The sequence below is a fragment of the Hypanus sabinus genome, chromosome 3, assembly GCF_030144855.1.
Source record: "Hypanus sabinus isolate sHypSab1 chromosome 3, sHypSab1.hap1, whole genome shotgun sequence".
Lineage (NCBI taxonomy): Eukaryota > Metazoa > Chordata > Chondrichthyes > Myliobatiformes > Dasyatidae > Hypanus > Hypanus sabinus.
The window spans coordinates 146,489,719-146,513,883 of NC_082708.1; the positions used below are offsets into that span (position 1 = coordinate 146,489,719).

Genomic DNA, 24,165 nt, shown 5'->3' on the forward strand with positions numbered 1-24,165 from the left:
GCTATGGAATTGGTACATGAAGATAGGATTAAGTTAAAAAGTTACTTTTCAACTGCCTTGAAGATAATAAACTGAATGGTCTCCCATGATGTAACATCTCAATAACTCTCAATTCCATTGTCTTCCCGGCTGGCTGGATCAATTCTGTGGACAAACCAGCTGGAGCTGGAAAGCTGTTGCAACTATGCAAAACTCCTCATTGTTCTTGTAATCTTTCAAAGAGTCACTAGCTCTCCAAATAATTAAAGAGGGAATTGAAACCCAGATAAAGCTGACATATTTCACAATCTGCACTATTTGCTTTGGAATAGTTTTGTACTGTTAAATCATGATTGAATAAACTGGCTTTTGTTCTTATGTAATTAAGTTAGAGAAGAAGCTTAAGTAAACTGAGAAGGAAAACAAAAAGACCATTCAAAGACTGCCAAAGACATGAAGTCTAGTTAGTCTAAATAACTATATCTGAAATCCAATTGAGTAAAGTGCACACACATTAATATTTTTATAACTTCACTAGCTGCTACTTTCTGTTATAATTTCATTTCCTTCCAAATGATATTCAATATTTGTAGGATGTAAGAGCTATCACCCATCCTCCGCCACTCGGCCGCCCTGGCTTCCCAATCCACCCTCCCCTCACAGAAGGTGTGACAGTCCCAATATAACATAAAGTTGTGAAAAACCAGCCGCGTCAAACAAATACTCCTGATTAATTATTAAATTCTGGATCACTATAACAAGAATATTACAAAACTATTTAAAACACTTTCTGATTGAAAGGTTTATGAAAGTGAATTATTTGTTAATGAATATAACACAAAGTATTACAGGGACGTCATAATGCATTACCCCAGAAGTTATATTGATGTTCATGAAATCAGGAATTCCCTTTACATAGCATGTAGTAGAAATCATGCTCACTGCACATATATACAGAAGGTAGGTGTCAACATTCTTTGCCCATAATTACATACAGTAATGGAATACTAAGAAATCAGAGAGTTAAAAGCATAATCATTTAATTTCACAGACAAGCTCTAGGAATTGCTGGCAAATCTACTACATGTGGCTACAACAGGTTAAGTTTCACAATTGCTTAGTAGTTATTGGAGGGGTGGGAAAGTCGTGAATAGTTTGAGAACAATTTCATTGCAGATGAAATGTCATATGAGTCAAAATGGGTAGAGTTGGAAAGCAAGAATTAAAATTGAATGGGGGAGGGACTGGGTAATAAATGTAATTTAACAGCTTTGATTTAATATTACAAAAATTGCTGGAATCCTAGTTGCACCATTATTACAATGTTGGTAATTACTTAACCACCAAATTAGAAGTATTATGATATTGTTATTTTAAAAAATATTTGGGATCGTTTCATTTCCAAGTCAGTGCATGATCATCTGCAGTTATTTAGTATTGCCAATGGTGTTATTAATAGCAATTAATGAGATATGAAACACTATGATAAATAACAAACAAGAGAAAATCTGCAGTTGCTGGAAATCTGAGCAACACACACAAAATGCTGGAGAAACTCAGCAGGCCAGGCAGCATCTCGGAAACGAGTACAGTCAACGTTTCACGCTGAAACGCTTCGGCAGGACTGAGGGTTTCAGCCTGAAACACCAACTGTACTTGTTTCCTAGATACTACCTGGCCTGCTGAGTTCCTCCAGCATTTTGTGTGTGTTACTATGGTAAAATAAATTCCACCAACATTGGAATCACTTTCTTCTTCTCAGATGTGCTGAAAGCATCTATTGCTCAGGAATTCCTTTATGGCAAACTAAGAGTGAAATAGCTTCCACTATACCAATTATTCATCTTCACACCTTCCACAACTGTGTAAACATCAGGAGCTGTACAGGGTTATATTAGAGAACGAAATACAATCCAAAATAGGTATGTAACCTCATAAAATAACATATTGTTTCAAAGAACATAGAATATTACAGTACAGACCCTTTGGCCCACAATGTTGTGCCAATCTTATAACGTACTCTAAGCTCAATCTAACACTTCCTTCCTATACAGCCCTCCATTTTTTTCTATCATCCACATTGAAAATAAAGTACAATTATACTGTATAGTTTGGCCATTACATGAACATGTGCTTTAACTTCAAATTGCCCAAGGTTCCTCAGAATAGTATCCCTCAATATACTATAAATTCACAAGTTTTAAAAATATCCTTAACCTTGTTTTCATATCTGTCAATAAGTTCACCACATCTGCCTTCTGCAACCACCTCTAACTTTATAATTTTACCCCACCCCACAAGGATCTCTAAATCCAGTCTCTTGATTTTAATTCAGCAGACACACTTTCACATCTGTACCCTAAACTCTTGAATTCATTCCATAATTCGAGGAACAGAGATGAGTTTCTATGTGTGCAATAGAGACACCCAGATGTATGCTGCCTCCCAGGTGCCAGGGTCAGGGATATTTCAGACATGGCATTCTAAATGGGGAGGGTGAGCACCAGAAGTCTTGGTACACAGTGGCACTAATGACCTAGATAAGAAAGATGAGGGAGCCCTGAAAAGAGATATCAGGGAGCTAGGTAGAAAGTTGAAAAACAGAACCTCCAAGGTAGTAATCTCTGTGTCATGTGCCAGTGAGGTTAAGAACATGATGATTTAGCAGATGGATGTGTGGCTAAGGAACAGGTGTGGGGGGCAATGGTTCAGATTTATGAATCATTGGTATCTCTTCTGGGGAAGGTATGACCTGTAAAAAGGGACGGATTACACCTGAACCCAAGTGGGACCAATATCCTTGCAGGCAAGTTTGCTAGAGCTTTTCGGGAGGATTTAAACTAATGGTGGGAACTGGAGTGATAGTGGTGAAGATGAGGCAGTTAGTTTGTAAACACAGACGGTGTGTAGTGAGACTGCTAGCAAGGACAGGCTGATGATCGGTCAAAATTGCAGTCAACAGGATAAGTTGCAATGTAAAAGTTGGACAAAATCGCAGAGTCAGCACAGGACTGAAGGTATTAAATTTGAATGTGCTTTGTAAATGGAATAAGGTAGATGAACTTGTAGCACAGTTACAGATTGACATGTATGATGTTGTGGGCATCACTGAAACATGGCTGAAAGAAGATGACATCTGGGAGCTTAACATCCAAGGATAAGCATTGAACTGAAGGGACAGATAGATAAGCAGATGAGGTTGCGTGGCTCTGTTGGTAAAAATGAAATCATTAGAAAGGGGTGACATAGGTTCAGGTGTTGAACTGTTGTGGGTAGAGCTAAGGAACTACAAAGGTAAAAAAACCATGATGGGAGTCATATGCAGACACCCCCCCCCCCCCAACAGTGGTAAAGGTGTGGCCTACAAATTACAACAGGGAGATAGAAAATGCATGTCAAAAGGACAATGTTACGATGGTCCTGGGGGATTTCAATATGTAGGTAGATTAGGAAAATCAGTTTTGTGCTTGATCCCGAGGGGTAATGCCTATCAGATGGCTTCTTTGAGCAGCTCGTGGTTGAACCCACTGAGGGATCAGCTACTCTGGAGTGGGTGTTGTGCAATGAACCAGAACTGAAGAGAGCTGAAAGAAACCCTTAGGGGCTAGTGATCATAATCAGTGATAGAATTCACCCTGCTTTTTGAGAAGGAGAAGCTAATGTCAGATGTATCAGTATTACAGTGGAGTAAAGGGAATTATAGAGGCATGAGAGAGGAGTTGGCCAAAATTGGCTGGAACGGAACACTGGCAGGAATGATGACAGAGCAGCAATGGCTGGAAGTCTTGGAAGCAGTTTGGAAGGCACAGTATATACAAGACCATAGACCACAAGATCATAAGTCATAGGAGCAGAATTAGGCCATTTGGCCTATCGAATCTGCTCCACAATTCAATCATGGCTGATCCTTTTTTTTCCTCCTCAACCCCATTTCCCAGCCTTCTCCCTGTAACATTCGATGCCATGTCCAGCCTGGAACTATCAATCTTTGCCTTAAATACACCCAACAACCTGGCCTCCACAGCTGCACCTGGCAACAAATTCCACAAATTCTCCACCCTCTGGCTGCATCTCTGTTTTGAATGGACACCCTTCTATCCTGAGGCTGTACCCTCTTGTCCTAGACTCTCCCATCATGGAAACATCCTTTCCACATCTACTCTGTCTCGGCCTTTCAACATTTGAAAGGTTTCAATAAGATCCCCCCTCATCCTTCTGAATTTCTTACGGATGTACATCCCAAAGAGGAAGAAATATTCTGAAGACAAGATGATACAACCGTGGGTGACAAGAGAAGTTGAAGCCAAGTTAAGAGCCAAAGCGAGGGCGTATAATAGAGCAAAATTAGTGGGAAGTTAGAGAATTGGAAAGCTTTTAAAAAACAATAGAAGGCAACTAAAAAGGTCATAAAGAAGGAAAAGATGAAATACAAAGGTAAGTTAGCCAATAATACTAAAGAGTTACCAAAAGTTTCTTCAGATATATATATATATATAGTAATAGAGAGGCAGAGGAGATATTGGACCACTGGAAAATGATGCTAGAGAGGTAGTAATGGAGAACAATAAAATGGTGGATGAGCTGAGTATGTATCTTGCATCAGTCTTAACTGTGGAAGATACTAGCAGTATACCAGAAATTCAAGTGTCAGGTGGCTGAAGTGTGTGAAGTTGCCATTACTAGGGTGAAGGTTCTTGGAAAATTGGAATATTTTAAGGTAGATAAATCATCTGGACAAGAAGGACTATACCCCAGGATTCTGAAAGAGGTAGTTGAAGAGATTGTGGTGGACTTAGTATTGATCTTTCAAGAATCAGTTGATTCTGTCATGGCTCCAGAGTACTAAAAAATTGAAAATGTCACTCCACTCTTCCGGAAGGTAGAGAGGTGGAAGAAAGGAAATTTTAGGCCAGTTAGTCTGACCTCAGTGGTTGGAAAGATGTTGGAGTCAATTGTTAAGGTTGTGGTTTCGGGGTACTTGGAGGCACATGATAAAACAGGCCATGGTTTCCTCAAGGGAAAACCTTACCTGAGAAATTTGTTGGAATTCTTTGAAGAAATAACGAACAGGTTAGACAAAGGAGAATTGGTGGATGTTGTATACTTGGGTTTTCAGAAAGCCTTTGACAAGGTGTCACACAGGGCTGCCCATGGCATTACAGAAAAGACACTAATATGGATCGTGCATTAGCTGAATGGCAGGAAGAAAAGAATAAAGGGAACTTTTTCTGGTTGGCTGCTAGTGATTAGTGGTGTATCACAGGGGTCTGTGTAGGACCGCTTCTTTTTACTTTATATGTCAATGATCTGGATGACAGAATTGGTGGTTTTGTGGCCAATACGAAGATAGGTGGGGTGACAGGAATGTTTAGAAGTAGAAGAGTGGCTAAAGAAGGACTGAGACAGTTTAGGAGAATGGGCAAAGAGGTGGCTGATGGAATACAGTGTCGGGAAGTGTATGGTCAGGCACTTTGGTAGAAGAAATAAAAGTATAGAATATTTTCTAAATGGAGAGAAAATTCAAAAATCAGAGGCCCAAAGTGACTTGGGAGTCCTTGTGCGGGATTTGCGGACATTTTATCTGCAGGGTGAGTTGGTGGTGAGGAAGGCTAATGCAATGCTAGCATTCATAAAAGCAAGGATGTAATGTTGAGGCTTTATAAAGCACTGGTGAGGCTTCACTTGGAGTATTGTGAGCAGTTTTGGGCCCCTAATCCTAGAAAGGATGTGCTGACTTTGGACAGGATTCGAAAGAAGTTCACGAAAATGATTCAGGATTGAAAGGCTTGTCATATGAAGAACATTTGATGGCTCTGAGCCTGTATTCTCTGGAATTCAGAATAGTGAATTATGAAAGGCCTTGATAGAGTGGACGTGGAGAGGCTGTTTCCTATGCTGGGAGAGTCTAAGACCAGAGGACATGGCTTCAGAATAGAGGGGCATCATTTTAGAACAGAGATGTGGAGGAATTTATTTAGCCAGAGGGTGGGAATCTGTGGTGAGTGGGTGGCTGTGGGGGCCAAATCATAGGGTATATTTAAGGCAGAGGTTGATAGATTCTTAATTAGTCATGGCATGAAGGGATACAGGGAGAAGGCAGGAGATTGAGGCTGAGAGGGTAAATGGATCAGCCTTGATGAAATGGCAGAGCAGACTCAATGGGCCAAATGGCTTAATTCCATTCCTATATCTTATGTACTCCTTAAAACCTACCTCTGACCAGGCTCACGGTCATCCCTCCCAATGTGACTCAGTGCGAATTTCCTGTAAAGCTCCTTGAGACAATTCATTGTGTGAATGGTACTATGATATTCGAGAATGTAAATTAATCAGAAATTGTTGGAAGCACTCAGTAGATCAAGCAGCATCTGTGGAAATGAAGCAGTATCAGTGTTTCAGGTCAAGGACTCTTCTGACAAGAGGGTCTTTCCCTCTGCACAGATGCTGCCTGATTTTCAGAGTGTTGCATTATTTTGTTTTTATTACAGACATCCAGCATCTGCAGTTTTAGATTTCAGTGCGAGTTGTTGTTGATTAAGTGCAGAGAATTGTTAGTAATATAGTAAACACAAGAGATTTTGCAGGTTTATCAGGATTTATGAAGAGTCTCGGCCCAAAACATCCGTTGTTTAGTCCTCTCCATAGATGATCCCTGACCCCTTGAGTTCTTCCAGTATTTTGTGTGTGTTACTCTTAGCAAAATATGGCATTGGGCTCCCTTGTGTGAAGCTGACACATACTTTGAGCAATTAATTGCACCAATATGTTTCACTCTCTTTTTGGAATGCTCATTGCATTATTTTCCATGTTGCTGTTGCACAAAAATTCCCTTAATGTTGTTCCCATTAAGGATCTTTGAAAATGCCAATGTTCTCTTGAAGCATTTATAAAGCAAACAAATAGTATATTGAATACGCCTACAATGATGAATCATTAAATGTCAGTACATCATTCTGCACAATCTGAATAAACCCACACTCCATACTGAGAATCAAGAGCGCTACTGTGCCTATCCAATATGGTTACAGCTCAGGAGATCCAGAGTTCAATTACAGTACCGTTCTCTAAGGAGTCTGTACATTCGCGCTGTGGAATGCGTGGTTTTCCCCGGTGCCCTGGTTTCCACAGTCCAAAGATATACAGGGTGGGTTAATTGGTCATGAAATTTTCCCATGATTAGGTTAGGGTTAATCAGATTTGTTGGGAGTTGTGTGGGTGGTGTGGCTCGAAAGGTCAGTAGAGCGTATTCCCTGCTGTATCGCTAAATAAATAAATAACACCTAGTCTCCTTGCCTGTATTGGGCATCAAATTAAATTTCAAAATGTTTTAATTTGATAACTTATACTTTGGCAGATTTTACACTTTACAAGTCCACAAAGTATCAAATAAAAATTAGTTCATTACAAGATTAACCTTGCCAAGTTCGCCTTGAAATTATTGCATTACTATTCTTTTGAAGTTTCAAAAAGCATCAATGTTATAAACTTGTGAAATAAAAACAGAAAATGCTGGAAATACCAAGCAGGTTAGATGAGATCTATGGGAAGGAAACAAAGTTAACATTCAGGTTGAAGACCTTTCCTCAGAACTGAGAAAGAGATAAAAGAAGCTCGTTAAGCTACAGGAAATGTGTCATCTTTAGGATCAGCAACCTGATGCTGGCCAGTAAAACTGGTGTGGTAAAGGAGAGAAACAGTTAACAAGGTATTCTTATCAATATGTGAATGGAAGTGTGGAAGTTGTGGCAAGGGTTAAGATAATCTGTAGGCAAGGATAGTTTACAGATAATGTACAGTCAACCCAGGCAAGAAAGGTCTTCAAAGAGCTTATCTCCCCTTTGCACAGCAGGGGACTGGAGGCATTTGATATGACAAGGATGCAATTGAATGCACTATTGAGCAGTTATTTTACCAATTGTGAATTATTATTGGCCTTTATTGCACATATTCTATTGACACATGTATCATAGTGTGATTGGTAACTGAATAAGGAATTTGAACATAAACAAGGTTAGCGATTGCTCAGTATCAGTATCCAACTAGTCAATTTCAATATAAAAATAGCATTTCTTTTTTCAGACTTTAGAAGAGTTTGGTGGCAGAGCTGTTCTCCTTGTACACAAGAAATTCAAATGTTTGAGAAACAAGTGCAACTTTTCAAAGTCCCTTTCATCACTGGTGAAAGAAGCAGTTCGAGAATAGGAACACAGGCAAAAGAACGTACAAATTGCAAAACATAGAGCAGGAAGCCATGCTTGGCAGATAAGTTGGCCACGTCCTCCATTTCCAAAGATAAAGGAAGTGGGGGTGGGGCTGAGCTGGGGAAGCAACCAAGCTAAACCAATATCACAGAAGGGTGAATGACACACACAGTGAAATCAATTACATTAAGTTATAGAATCCTTCATGGAACCCAGAAGGCTGTAACATGCCCAGATGGAAGATGAAGTGTTGTTTCTTAAGCTTGTGACCCGAGGAGGTCACAGACAAAGTCAGAGTAGGAGTGAGATAAAGAATTAAAAAGGCAGCTAATTAAATTTGCTGATGACGCTACACGGATTGGCCTAATCTCAAATAATAATGAGGCAGCCTGCAGAGAAGAAGTCATCTCTCTGACACAGAGGTGTCAAGAAAACAACCTCTCCCTCAATATCACAGAAACAAAGGTTGTGGACTACAGGAGGAATGGAGACAGGCTAACCTCTATTGTCATCAATGGATCTGGGGTTGAGAGGGTGAACAGCTTTAAGTTCCTTGGCATACACGTCACCAAGTCTCACTTGGTCTGTCCATACTGGCTGTGTGGTGGGAAAGGCACAACTGTGCCTCTTTCACCTCAGACGGTTGAAGAAGTTTGGTTTGAACCACCAAATCCTAAGAACTTTCTATAGGGGTACAAATGAGAGCATCCTGACTGGCTGCATCACTGCCTGGCATGGGAACTGTACCTCCCTTAATCGCAGGACTTTGCAGAGAGTGGTGTGGACAGCCCAGCGCATCTGTAGATGTGAACTTCCCACTATTCAGGACCTTTACAAAGACAGGTGTGTAAAAAGAGCCCAAAGGATCACTGCGTACCTGAGACACCCCAACCACAAACTGTTTCAGCTGCTACCATCTGGGAAACAGTACCACAGCATTATAGCCAGGATCGACAGGCTCCAGGACAGCTTCTTCCACTGATTAATTTACGCTGATACAATTGTATTTCTATGCTATATTGACTGTCCTGTTGTACATACTATTTATTATATATTACTATAAATTGCACATTGCTCATTTAGACGGAGACATAACGTAAAGAATTTACTCTCGTATATGAAAGAGGTAAGAAAAAAAGTCAATTCAATTCAAGAAGAGGAAGCTGCAGACTGAATGCAGGTGCATGGCAAAGTGGTCACCCAGTATGCTTCTGGGTTTTCCAATGATGCAGTACATAGATTGGAAGTGCAAGTGCAACTGTTTTCTGTCCCTGGACAACGGAAGACAAAGGGGTGAAAGGTTGCATTATTCATGAGTGCTTGGGAAAGTGCCACAAGGGGCTGGTGGGGTGGGGTCTGTTGAAAGGGGTATGAGGACCAAGGTGAACCGGGGGTCTTAAAAGGAATGGCCTTGGAGTTTGAAAGGGAATGAAAGGGAACAATGTGTTTGGTTGTGGGATCTCTTTAAATGCAAAAACAATTAAATTTCTAAATTTTTTTTTTGAAAACTTTTTTTATTGCATTTTTAAATAGTTACAAAGTAAAGTATGAAAAAAAATGTATATAACCCTTACCCCCTCCCCCCTAACTGCCCTATAGAAAAAAAAGAGAAAGAAAGAAAAAAAAAGAAAGAAAGAATGCCTGGTTGTTGGAAGATCTCCACATGCTCCATGGAATTCGTAATAACTTTAATATGTATATCTATTTCTTTCCCCTAATAACCAATTGTTTCATCTTCAGAGCATCTATATATTTAATCCTGTCTTTTGTAAATAAGGGCTCCAAATTTTCAGAAATGTTTCATATTTATCTCTTAAATTATAAGTATTTTTTTCTAATGGAATACAGCCATAGATTTCTTTCTTCCAAGAGTCTATACTTAAATATGTATCCGATTTCCAAGTAACTGCAATAGCTTTTTTGGCTACTGCCAGTGCAATTTTTATAAATTCTTTCTGATATTTATTTAGTTTGAGTTTCGGTTTTATCCCTTCAATATCACCTAATAAGAGTAATATTGGATTATGAGGAAATTGTGTTCCTGTAATGTGTTCCAGTAAAAGTCTTAAGTTTGTCCAAAAAGGTTGAATTTTAGAGCAAGACCATGTCGAATGTAAAAAAGTACCAGTTTCCTGGTTACATCGGAAACACTGATCCGATAAATTTGGATTTAATTTTTTTATTTTTTGTGGTGTAATATATAATTGATGTAGAAAATTATACTGCACTAATCTTAACCGAACATTTATTGTATTTGTCATACTATCAAGACATAGTCTTGACCAATTTGTTTCTTCAATTTTAATATTCAAATCACTTTCCCATTTTTTTCTTGACTTATGGACTCCTTGTTTAATTGCCTGTCTTTGAATCAAATTATACATACAAGATATAAATTTTTTAATATTTCCTTTTTGAATTAAAATTTCTATTTCATTAGATTTCGGCAATAACATTGTTTGACCTAATTTTTCTCTTAAATAAGCCCTTAATTGAAAGTAACAAAATAAAGTGTTATTTTATATTTTATATTTATTCTTTAATTGATCTAAAATGTTAAACAATTTTTTTAAGTAGCCATCCAAAGCAGTCATGTCATCTCTTGCACTGTGTTTTGACAACAATGGGCAATGGTGTGACTCTACTGATTTCTCCCAACATCAAACAGGTGAAAATGAGAGCATACCTATCCAATATAGAACAGTATAAGAGCAGCGTGGTTTATATCAGAGCAGCGAAACATATACGAGAGGTTATGGGCAGAACATCCACATTCACCCAGCATTACAATCCTCACAATTCCTCACAAAACTGCCCTGTGCCACCAGAGAATTCAGAAAACTATATACAACTAAAAGACTATATATAACTTACAAAGTAGTTTCTATTTAAACTCATCTCATTAATGCCACTATTAAAAGAGAACAATCACTCTATTGAGAGTATTCTATAGACCCACCTCCCCCCACCCCGACAGCAATAGAGAATTGGGGAGCATATTGGGAAGAAGCAAAAATTCAAAGTTCAAAGTAAATTTTAGTATCAGAGTACATATATGCCACCACATACAACCCTGAGATTCTTTTTCCCCATGGACATACTCAGCAAATCTATAGAATAGTAACTCTAATAGAATCAATGAAAGATCAAATAGAGCAGAGAAGACAACAAATTGGGCAAATTCAAATATTAATAAATATCAATGAATAATAAGAGCATGAAATAAGAGATAAAGAGGTTGTATTGGTCGTTGGAACATCTCAATGGATGAGTGTAGTTATCCCTTTTTGTTCAAGTCTGATGATTGAGGGATAGTAACTGTTTTTTGAACCTGGTGGTGTGAGTCCTGAGGCTGATGGCAACAGCAAGAAAAGAGAACAGTGATGAGGATCTTCGATAATTGATCTGGCTTTCAAATGACAGCATTTCATGTAGATGTGCTCAGTGGCTGGGTGGATGTTATCTGCAATGTACTAGGCTGAATCCACTACCTTTTGTGGAATTTTCCATTTAAAGGCATTGGTGTTCTCATACCAGGCTGTGATGTGGACAGCCAATACACTTTCAACCACACATCGATAGAAGTTTGTCAAAGTTTTTGATGTCATACTGAATCACCGCAGACTCCTAAGGAAGTAATGGTGGTGTTGCACTTTCTTTGCAATTACATTTTTTTGAGGGGCTGTTTTCATGGGAGACTTCAACTTCCCTATTATTGACTGGCAGCTCCTTATTGCAAAAGGTTTTGGTGGTTAGAATTTTTTAGGTGCATCTAGGAAGGACTCCTGATACAATGGGTAAGACGGCCAACTAGAGGAGAGACCATACTGGATCTGGTACTAGGCAATGAACCTGGTCAGGGAACAGATCTCTCTGTGGATGAGCATCTTAAAGACAATGACAACTCCCTGACTTTTACCATATCCTTAGACAGGGAGAGGAGCAGACAATATGGAGAAGTATTTAATTGGGGGAGGGATTACTATTAGGCAAGTGTTTGGCAGCATAAATTAGGAACAGATGTACTCAGAAAAATGCATAACGGAAGTTTGGAGGTTGTGTATGGAGCACTTACATGGAGTTCTGGATAGGTTTGTTGGCCCCACTGAGGCAGGGAGAGGATGGTAGGGTGAAGGACAAGAGATGTGGAAACTCTAGTCAGGAGAAAGAAAGAAGCATTCTTAACATTTGAGAAGCAAGGATCAGAACGCTTAAGAGTCATAAGGTAGCCAGGAAGGAGCTTAAGAAAGGATTTAGTGGAGCTAGAAGGGGACATGAGAAGGTCTTGGCGAGAAGGATTAAGGAAACACCCAAGGCATTCTACACATCTATGAAGAACAGTAGGATGACTAGAGTGAGGGTAGGACTGATCAGGGATAAAGCAGAAACACGTATGGATGTTGGAGACCCGATATCGGCAAGTCTGGGCCAGAAACTCTAGGTTGGGGTCCTGGAGGTGGCCTGTCCTGCAGTTGGAGGCACGTGTGTGACAGTGTGTGAGTGGGAGGGAGGAAGGGGGGGTTGTTGTTGTCATTTTTGTTTTGTTGTTGCTGCTGCTGCTTGTGTTGGACTGCTGACAATTGTGGGCATACTATATTGACACTGGAATGCATCTACAGCTGCTCCGGTACATTGATAGGTTGAGCCAGTTGTTAAGACAAATGTTTCAATAGGGATAAATAAATGAATCTGAATCTGGAGTCACAGGAAATAGGAGAGATCCTTAATGAATACTTGAGTTCAGTATTCACAAGTGAGTACAAAGTGAAGATCCTGTCAAAAGGTGAGGACAGCTTAGAACAGGTTAATATGCTGGAACATGCCAACATTAAGGAAAATAATGTGCTGGAACTTTTGAAAAACATTGGAATAGTTAAGTCCCCAAAGCTGGAGGGAAATATACCCCAGGTTACTTCAGGGAGTACAGCATTACACTTTGGAATGCAGTATTACTTATAGGATTCTTAGTAGTGTTAGGGAACTGGGATCTTGGGGCCCACGTCCACAGACCAGGTTGATAGGAAAGCATATGGCATGTTGTCATTCATTAGTCGGGAAACTGTGTTCATGAGCTGCAAGGTAATGTTGCTGTTCTATAAAACACTGGTTAGGAGGGCTATGTGGCAGGTAAGCATTAGAATTACCTCGAAGTAGGTTAAAAGGGTTATCACAACACTCTGAGCTGAAAGGCCTGCACTGTTCTATGTCACAATCTTGACACCAAACGTTTACAGACCACCACTTTCCAAATTTTAGACACCATTTCTCCAGTTTTCTGGCCATCTCTGAGTAAATATCCATAGAAGGTAAAGGAAAATGTCTCCATTTCTGCTTTTGTTTCTTGTAACTTAGCTTGTACCCAGAACAGCAGTGACTCAGGATGTTATAAGGCAAGTATTTCATGAAGTCTAAAGGTGCATTCTCCACACCACTTTCTTCTCAATATGTTACAATAGAATAATAAAAGTTTACTAATCCTTTGCATTATCTATCCTCATGGAATTAGTTTGCTAAGAGTTGGTCATGTCAATGAGACTGTTGTTCTGCTTACAGCATTATAATTGTCTCCTTCAGTATTACCTTCTGCATCTCTTCGTTCCTCAAGATCTGGTATCCAGTATTGACCTGAACCTAATCTCTCTTCCTGCCACATCATAACTCCATGATTACTTGCGCATTCTTCTCAATGTTATTTCCTACACAAATGTATTGAAAATTCCTTCTGGATCCTTGCAATTTCCCTCAATCTGTTTCCAAGCTATATTATACAATATGTGCCTTATTACAAGGAAACAAGCCCTTTGGCCCAACTTATCCCTGCTGACCAAGATGCCCATCAAGCTAGTCCCTTAACTTTCTAAACATTTCCTATCCATACTCATCCTGCTGTCTTTTAAAAGTTGTTATTGTACCTGCCTCAACTACCTCTTCTGGCAGTTCAATCCACATACATACCACCCTGTGTGTAAAAAAACAAAATTGCCCATCAAACTCCTGGTAAATCTTTCCCCTCTCACCTTAAACTTATGTCCCATAGTTCTTTAATTCTCCAGCCCTGGGAAAAGACTGAGTGCACTCACCCCATGTGATTTTGTATACTGCTATAAGATCACCTTTCTGTCTCTGAGGCTCCAAGAAAAAAAGTTCCTTGCCTGTCATAGTTCTCCCTATAATTCAGTCTCTCATGTCCTGACAATACTCTTGTATATCTTTTTTGCACTCTCTTCAGTTGAATAACATCTTCCCTATAACTACAGTTAATGCAGTCTGTATTTCCCAAGTTTACATTGATTCTCCCATTTAATTCCACATCCCTCTTCAGGATTAGTTTAACTTTCTCCAGTGACACCAAGGAACCTGCCCACATGACACTGTTGAGACCCAGTCAATCCAGCTTGTACAGGGCAACATTCAAGTTGTTTCAAGAATTTAAAACATCTCCTCCTGTAATGACTGTTTAGCCAAGTATTCATGTGGATTGTCCTCCCATCCCTAACCCTGCTGCCAAATGGCACCAGTAATAATCCAGAGAATTCAATATGCTACAGTATATTCCTTAACAGTCTTTTGATTTTGTATAAGCCATTCAGTAGCTAAACTTGCCCCTCACACAGATGAAAGATCACTGGGGGCTCCATGTACTTCCACAACACCAATGAAATCCCATGACTGACTCTGAATGGATGAAGTGTAATATATTGGATCAAGTCCTGTTTCTGTGATCCAATCTGACCTTTCTGTTTCTAGAAAGCAGGTTTGGTAGCAACTGTGGATGGCAATGGACAGTCAACACATTGGGTTCAAATCCTTTACCTGGACTGAAAGATAGAGAGCAGGTAGCCATTATAAAGAGTATAAATCTTATCAAGTGTTTACATCTTGACCATCTCCTCCTAATCAGATGAATGGACCTGCTGAGCCATCCACTGTCATTTCCCTCTACAGATGCTACCTGCTCTGCTAAGTTCCTCCAGCTTTCAGTATCTCAAGTCTCCTCCTTGCTCCCAGTTCAGAACACACCATTGCAGATGCAGTAGAAGCACGCTTATCTAAAAATATTAAACTTTACTCTTCAAGCACAGTTTAACAAATGTGATTACCGGTATATTCTCGCACATTTGCTTTTTAAAATTGCCTTGAAATTCACAAAGTTCACAAAAAGCATGATGTCTTCTTAAGTACCTCTATAAATCAGGGCATTTTAGACCACTTTCATATTTAATTTGTTATAGGATTAATTCAGAGAAACACTCCCCTCCATCACAGAGTATATACAGCAGCAGAAATCCAAATTATCTATGCCTTTTTCACCTGCATGATATCTCTACTTCAGAACTCCAATCAGAGCTGATACTTCATTGTTGTTCCAAATTCAGAGCAAGTTAGGAACTAGAAGGTAAAATTGGTATAAGTTTTATTTCTGGGACCAAACCTGTTGCTGGAGGAACAGCCATTACAATGGTGTGGCTTCAAAGCCATGTTATAGATCTAAAGATTAAAACTTTGTTTTTGTTCAACTATTCCATATCTCCCTGGGATAAAGTTATTTTGTATTGAAATCCCCCTGTGGATTTAATAATCGAATAGAATGATTATTGTCTATTTTTGCTCAGATAGAACTGCTCTGCCCTAAATCTTTACAAAAAAAACATACTTAAATCACTTTTTGATTATTATACACTTACTTGTTGTGGTAACGGATTGATGCAGACAGTCCCCTTGCACATATCCTATAGCACATCAAGTGAACAAGCTCACTGAGCCATATCTTCACACTGCCAGAAAAAAAAGTCTTCAAGAAATCACTTTATTTTTAATTCTCAAAAAAATGAATTGTATTATCATGAACAAAATGATTCCCAATACAGTAGATCACTGAAAACATGGTTTATCGTATTTGCTTAAGACAATGAAAGACTTTCTGCTCATTGAATTTCTGACTGATTTCCAATTATTCCATCAATCCCAATCTTCCACTTATCTCCCTGCAATTTATTCCCTCTCACTGACACATCAATCGTTCTGAATTCTCCAACCATCCACCTGGGAGAATTTATAGTAGCCATTTAAGCTAACAGAACATCACTGGGATATGGGAGGAAATTGAAGCACTATAGCTTAATGCACATTATTTTATCCACTACCTCAACCAAGGTGCTTATGTGTACTCTTACGAAGAGGTACCCAAGATTGAAACTCTCTTGTCTATCACCCTTGGGACCTGACCAGTGCTAGACCACAGAAAATGCCCTGTTATCATCTTCTTACAACTGTTTTTTTTTCTAAACACTGATATGATGGAAACTAAAGCACATAGTTGATGGAGGATCCTGACAGATTACAATACTGATCCACAGAATAATCTATGGCTCGAAGTCCATAGCTTCATGAAAGTGGGTGCACAAGCTTATGAGTGGTAAACAAGGTGCATAGCATGCTTGCTCTTATTAGTTAGGGCACTGAGTTCTAGAATCAAGAAGTCACGTTGCAGCTTTATAAAAACCTGATTAGGCCATGCCTGGAGTATTAGATGCAATTCCGTTTGCCCCATTACAGGAAAAATGTGGAGGCTTTAGAGAGGGTGCAAATGAGGTTTAGAGCCGGATTAGAGGGCACGTGCTATAAACAGATGTTGGGCAAACTAGGGTTGTTTTCTCTGGAGTACTGGAGGCTGTGCAAACATCTGATAGAAGTTTATGGAATTATGAGAGGCATAAAGCAGAAAGCCGGTATATTTTTATCCAGCATCAACATGTCCACTGCTAGAGGGTATACATTTAAGGAGAGGAGGGGAAAGTTCAAAAGAGAAATGGGGCAAGTTTTTTAAAAAACACAGATTGGTGGGTGGTGGGAATATACTCTAGGGAAGCGGTGGAGGCAGATAGAATAGAGGCGGCACGTGAATATGTAGAAAATGGAAAGATATGAACCACATTCAGAGAGAAGGGATTACTTAATTAGGCATAAGCTTTATTAGTTCAGCACAACATCATGAACTAAGCGCCTGTATCTGTGCTGTACCGTTCTATATCTCTGTTCACGCCCCAAACATTCCAGGAAATATCTGCACCTAAAGTTTGCATTCGTCAGAAACGCTGACAGTTGAGATCACAAAGGTTGATTAGCTATAGTACTGGTCTTAGTTAAATTTAATCTTAGTTAGGTCTTACTGTGTCAGGATTTCAGCTGGAAGCCAAATCAAGGGGTACATAAAAATAGCAAATGTACTAAAGATCCTTCAATAAGTTAAAAATACAGCATAGCAGCTGGGAAATTTAACATTGGTTTAATAAAGGTAGAAACATTTGGGTTTCCATAACAAAGTCTAATTGGGAAGAAAACCTGCTGTGCAATCTAACCTGACACAAGGTTGATACCTTCTGTCTTTTGGAACAGCTTAACAAGGAACTGATCTAAGGGAAGGTCATTAGGGGTAGGCAATGGGATCAGGCCTGGTCTATTTTGTTTACGCCCCTGTGTATGAATGGGTGATGTGTAGACTCTGTGACTCAGAGCAATTCATTGCAATCAAAGCCAAACTAGAACCAGTTTCCATTACTCCTTCCCAAATAAATGCATTAAAAAATGGCCCGATGGCAATGATCTAAACTACTTGCTGTGCTTATCCCATCCGAAAGGTTGCCCTCAATTTCCTTAAACCAATTTGCACCCATCTCCTATAGTAAACCACAAGATTACCTCTGATCCTTATCCTTAGCATTGAAAGGACCCAAGATTAATGGTAAGCAATCTTATGATTAACACTATATGACATGGCAAACATTCAGTGCTGAACTTTAACCAGACTTGTCCTAAAATCTCTGTTTGTTTCCTTTCTCTGGTTGTGGAAATTGCAATGTTTATTTTACAGAGAGTGACTGAGATACTGAGAACAAATCACCTATTCTGTCAGAGACAAGCACCATATAGCTCAAACTTAAAAGTGTCAGGTTCAAAAAATTCTTAATTGTGTTTGCAGTTTTTGCACTGAGGATCGTGGATAAAGAAAGGGTAGCAGAGGAAGATGCAGAAATTCTATCAGAGACCACTGAAGAAACTGCATGCAACTGTACAACATGTTCTCTTTTACCTGCTGTTTGGCAGCTGTCCTACTAAAGTGGTTCCAATCACCAACCAGCTAATACCAATCACACCCAAAGTGATCCTGCAGGAGAGAAGAGATTGGAAGGTCTTGTTGAGCTGGATCCAATGAAGGTAGCACAAAATCAATTTCACTTACTTTAGAGCAGCATTAAATCACATCAAAATTGAAAAAATATATAACCTCTGCAAACGATCTTTTCTTTGCAAATTCTAGAAATGGAACACAATATGACCATTGAAATTTCTTCTTAGATAGAAAGATCCTAAGGGGAATAAAAGGCAGTCATGGCTGATGAGGGAAGTAAAGGGCAGTATAAAAATAAAAGAGAAGAAGTATAACATAGCAAAGATGAGCGGGAAACCAGAGGACTGGGAAGCTTTTAAAGAGCAACAGAAGATAACAAAAAAGGCAATACAACAAGAAAAAATGAGGTACGAAGGTAAACTAGCCAAGAATATAAAGGAGGATAGTAAAAGCTTCTTTAGGTATGTGAATAGCAAAAAAATAGTTAAGACCAAAATTGGACCATTGAAGACAGGAAAGGGTGAATTTATTATGGGAAACAAGGAAATGGCAGATGAGTTGAACAAGTACTTTGGATCTGTCTTCACTAGGGAAGACACAAACAATCTCCCAGATGTAATAGTGGCCAAAGGAACTAGGGTAAAGGATGAACTGAAGGAAGTTTATATTAGGCAAGAAACAGTGTTGGATAGACTGTTGAGTCTGAAGGCTGATAAGTCCCCGGGACCTGATGGTTTGCATCCCAGGGTACTTAAAGAGGTGGCTCTAGAAATCGTGGATGCATTGGTAATCATTTTCCAATGTTCTTTAGATTCAGGAACAGTTCCTACTGACTGGAGGGTGGCTAATGTTGTCCCACATTTCAAGAAAGGAGGGAGAGAGAAAACAGGGAATTATCGACCGGTTAGCCTGACGTCAGTAGTGAGAAAGATGCTGGAGTCAATTACAAAAGATGAAATTACGACACATTTGGATAGCAGTAGAAGGATCAGTCCGAGTCAGCATGGACTTATGAAGGGAAAATCATGCTTGACTAATCTTCTGGAGTTTTTTTGAGGATGTAACTATGAAAATGGACAAGGGAGAGCCAGTGGATGTAGTGTACCTGGACTTCCAGAAAGCTTTTGATAAAGTCCCATATAGGAGATTAGTGGGCAAAATTAGGGCACATGGTATTGGGGGCAGAGTACTGACATGGATTGAAAATTGGCTGGCTGACAGGAAACAAAGAGTAGCGATTAACGGGTTCCTTTCGGAATGGCAGGCTGTGACCAGTGGGGTACCACAAGGTTCGGTGCTGGGACCGCTGCTGTTTACAATATACATTAATGATTTAGATGAAGGGATTAAAAGTTACATTAGCAAATTTGCTGATGACACAAAGCTGGGTGGCAGTGTGAAATGACAGGAGGATGTTATGAGAACGCAGGGTGACTTGGACAGGTTGGGTGAGTGGGCAAATGTATGGCAGATGCAGTTTAATGTGGATAAATGTGAGGTTATCCACTTTTGTGGCAAGAACAGGAAGGCAGATTACTATCTAAATGGAGTCAAGTTAGGAAAAGGGGAAGTACAACAAGATCTAGGTGTTCTTGTACATCAGTCAATGAAAGCAAGCATGCAGGTACAGCAGGCAGTGAAGAAAGCTAATGGCATGCTGGCCTTTATAACAAGAGGAATTGAGTATAGGAGTAAAGAGGTCCTTCTGCAGCCGTACAGGGCCCTGGTGAGACCCCACCTGGAGTACTGTGTGCAGTTTTGGTCTCCAAATTTGAGGAAGGATATTCTTGCTATTGAGGGAGTGCAGCGTAGGTTCACAAGGTTAATTCCCGGAATGGCGGGACTGTCATATGTTGAAAGATTGGAGCGACTGGGTTTGTATACACTGGAATTTAGAAGGATAAGAGGGGATCTGATTCAGACATATAAGGTTATTAAGGGATTGGACACGTTGGAGGCAGGAAGCATGTTCCCGCTGATGGGCGAGTCCAGAACTAGAGGCCACAGTTTAAGAAGAAGGGGTAGGCCATTTAGAACTGAGATGCAGAAAAACTTTTTCACCCAGAGAGTGGTGGATATGTGGAATGCTCTGCCCCAGAAGGCAGTGGAGGCCAAGCCTCTGGATGCATTCAAGAGAGAGTTAGATAGCGGGGTCGAGAGATATGGGGAGAGGGCAGGAACGGGGTACTGATTGTGTATGATCAGCCATGATCACAGTGAATGGCGGTGCTGGCTAGAAGGGCCAAATGGCCTACTCCTGGCACTTATTGTCTATTGCTGCTGCAAATTCAGTTTTGGAGTAACAGCATCTTTAAGGGTATTGTGACCTTTCAGGACAAAGTTAGATTGCTGGCCTTTACACTACTTTTAAAAAGGTTAAGGAGAAACATCAGACAAATATTGTGCTGTATAAATCAGCTCAAACATCAAAGGATTCAAATTCCCTCCAGTCCTGTACGCTCTTTGCTGTCACTTATATCAAAGTTCTACTTTCACTGATGCAGTTCTGACAGTTGTACACGCACAATTTATAGTAAAATGATTGGCTACTGTGATCATTATAATAAACTATTGCAGCTTTTCGTTTGTATAGCCTTGGCAACTACACATTGAAAACACAACCAAGTGTCAATTAGTTTTTGAGGCCTGCAGAAGTCAAGGACAATGAGTTTGAGACACCAATCAAAATTGGCTGTGGAAGTTAGAGCAGTAAAACAAGCAGTGATGCCAAAACAAGCAAAATAATATCTACCTGCTATAAATATGGTCAGATTTTACAACAGGTTTACAACTAGTTAAAATGTTATTTAAAGGTACATTGTTATTGGTCATTAAAATTGTGTCAAATTTCACTAGTCTGACACCTGGCAACTACTGGAACATAGCAGTATCACAAGGTGCCACACGTTTCGGGCTGAGACTGTTCATCGGGATGGGAAAGGAAGGGGGAAGAAGCCAGAATAAAAAGGTGTGGGGAGGGGAAGGAGGTGATAGGTGAAGCCAGGTGGATGGGAAAGGGGTGTGCGAAGTAACAAGCTGTGAGGTGATGCATGTTTAGAGAAGAGGAAATCTGATAGGAGATGAGCGTGGAGCATGGGAGAAAGGGAACAAGGAGGGGCAACAGGGAGGGTTGATAGAAAAGAGGCAAGAGGAAGAGGGAAAAAATTAGCAGTAATTGGAGAAATCATTGTCCATGCCACCAGCTTGGAAGCAACCCAGATATGAGGTGTTACTTCTCCAACCCAGGAGAGTGCCCTCATCATGGCAGTAAAGGAGGTCATGGACTAACATGTCAGAATGAGAATGGGGATTGGAATTAAATAGCTGGCCACTGGGAAATCCTGCTTTTTGCAGTTAGATCGAAGGTACTCAATGAAGAGCTCTGGTGCTGAAACCTGAAAGACGGAAGATGTGAGTCAGCTGTAGTTATCATTCCGTGATCAGATGGTAGGTTAAGAGCACTGTAGGAAATGGAACAAAGCTGGGTACATAGACGTTGTGTTATGGATCAACTTCAATTAACTTAAAATGGTAGGAAGAGATCAAGAGGCTGAATGGTCTTTTCCTATTCCCTTTTTGCCAGCTTGTAAACTATCATCATTGACTAACCAGGGGAATAATTATTTTTAAAAATGTCTGTTGATCTATGGCTGCTTTCCTTTCCCACCCTGTAAACTATTTGAAAATATTGATTCATTTAAAAAAACTTGGAACCTCCCATTGCATCCTAGCACGTACTGGCTGCCATACAAACTTCAGTCATTTTATAACTCTGATAGATGCAACAGCATCACGCAGTTATGTAATAAACATGATAGGTATTTCCAAATTTTTTGATAATTCTGGAATTTTATGGTGAAATAGAAACTGATAACAACATGGACTCTGACCGCATGTTTGATTCACACTGTACCAATCCTATTTGAGCAACACACACAAAACGCTGGAGGAACTCAGCAGGCTTGGCAGCATCTATGATAAAGAGTACAATTGACACTTCAGGCTGAGACCCTTCAGCAGGACTGGAGAAAAAGAGATGAGGAATAGATCTAAAAGGAAACACAAGGTGATAACCTGGAGAGGGAGGGGTGAAGTAAAGAACTGGGATAGATTGGTGGAAGGGATAAAGGGCTGGAGAAAACAGAAGCTAATAGGAGAGGTCAGAAGGCCATGGAATAAAGAAAAAGGGGGAAGGAGCACCCGAGGGAGGCAATGGGCAGGCAAGGAAATAAGGTGAGAGGGGGCAAAGGGGATGGGGAATGGTGAAGGGGCTGGGCCATTACCGGAAGTTCAGGAAATCAATGTTCATGCCATCAGGTTGGAGGCTACTCGGACAGAATTCAAGATGTTGTTCTTCCAACCCGAGTGTGGCCTCACCTCAACAGCAGAGGAGGTCATGGATTGTCATATCAGAATGGGAATGGGAGGTGGAATTAAAATGGGTGGCCACTGGGAGATCCGCATCTGCTGCGGACAGAGTGTGGGTGCTCAACAAAGCAGTTTTCCAATCTATGTCGGGTCTCACCGAAATACAGGAGGCCACACCGGAAGCACTGGACATAATATATACTCCCAATCTACATTGTACAGAAGGCCACACCGGGTGTTTTGCCGAGCACCTACACTCAATCCACCAGAAGAAGCGGGATCTCCCAGTGGCCACCCATTTTAATTCCATTTCCCAGTCCTATTCCAATATGTCTATCCATGGCCTCCACTACTGTCTCAATGAGGCCACACTCAGGTTGGAGGAACAACACCTTGTATTCCATCTAGGTAGCTTCCAACCTGATAGTATGAACATCGATTTCTTGAACTTCTAGTAATGGACTTGCCCTTCACCCAATTCCCATCCACATTTCCCTCTCTCACCTCATCTCCTTGCTTGGCCATTGCCTCCCTCTGGTGCTCCTCCCCTTTTTCTTTCTTCCATGGCCTTCTGTCCTCTCCTATTAGATCCTCCCTTCTCCAGCCCTGTATCTCTTTCACCAATCTACTTCCCACCCCTCCCACTCCCAGTTTCACCTATCACCTTGTGTTTCTCTCTCACGTCCCCCATCTTTTAAATCTACTCATCTTTCTTCTCTCCAGTCCTACTGAAAGGTCTCGGCCCAAAACATCAACTGTAGTCTTTTCCATAGATAATACATCTGATAACTTCAAGGGAGTCACATTATTGGGGCATATAGTTGAGAACCTCGGTCAGGCGGGGCTCATCAACCTTGGATGGCAGCCCACTTAGGAGAAGGAAAACTCTGATTTTAAACTTCTTCTGCCTTGCAGCCAGACCCACCCATGGGAAAGCCTTTCGGAGTAAACCCCGAAAAAAGAATCTGGAACCAGGGTGCCTAAGGCAGTTTGATGTTGTTTACAACTTCACCCTGGCAGCCTCTGCGACAGCAGTGGTGCCAAGCTGTATTGGCGCTTGCCCTTCCCTTGGACTACATCAGTGATGTGGAGAGGGAGGACCCACTGCATGGGCAACAGCCAGTTCTTCAAATCTTCCCGCCCAGAGTTGTGCCCTGGGATCGACGGCTGCCTACTACCAGGGAAAGGTATACTAAAGAAGAGGGAGATCCAAGACAGCACACATCAAAAAGAAAAAACAAGGCTTAAAGACAAAAAATATGTGAGGAAGGTGCAAAGTCAAGACTAAGGGGAGACATCAGCTGACAACAGGCAGAATATGGTCAGTGTTTTAAAAAGGGAGCAACTACATGGACTGTCATAGGTGACTCCCATAAAGCTGGAACAGTTTCACTCAGAGCAACAATCTTCCGGAGGCACTCAGCAGTTTGAGCAGCATCTATTGTGGGAGGGTGCTGGGAGAGGACAGGAACTGTTAAGGTTATGGGT

The 24,165-nt window shown here is 40.5% G+C and overlaps 1 protein-coding gene across 6 annotated transcripts in view; it reads right to left on the reverse strand.

Moving 5' to 3' along the window:
• Positions 1-24,165, reverse strand: part of gpat3 (glycerol-3-phosphate acyltransferase 3) — an 80,844-nt gene that overhangs the window by 41,856 nt on the left and 14,823 nt on the right. For all 6 annotated transcript variants that reach the window (XM_059965315.1, XM_059965318.1, XM_059965317.1 and 3 more), the window contains exons 5-6: positions 18,271-18,345; positions 15,866-15,955 (exon numbers count right to left, since the gene is read on the reverse strand). In XM_059965315.1, coding sequence (XP_059821298.1) covers positions 15,866-15,955; positions 18,271-18,345 — 165 coding nt within the window. The remainder of the gene's footprint in view (positions 1-15,865; positions 15,956-18,270; positions 18,346-24,165) is intronic.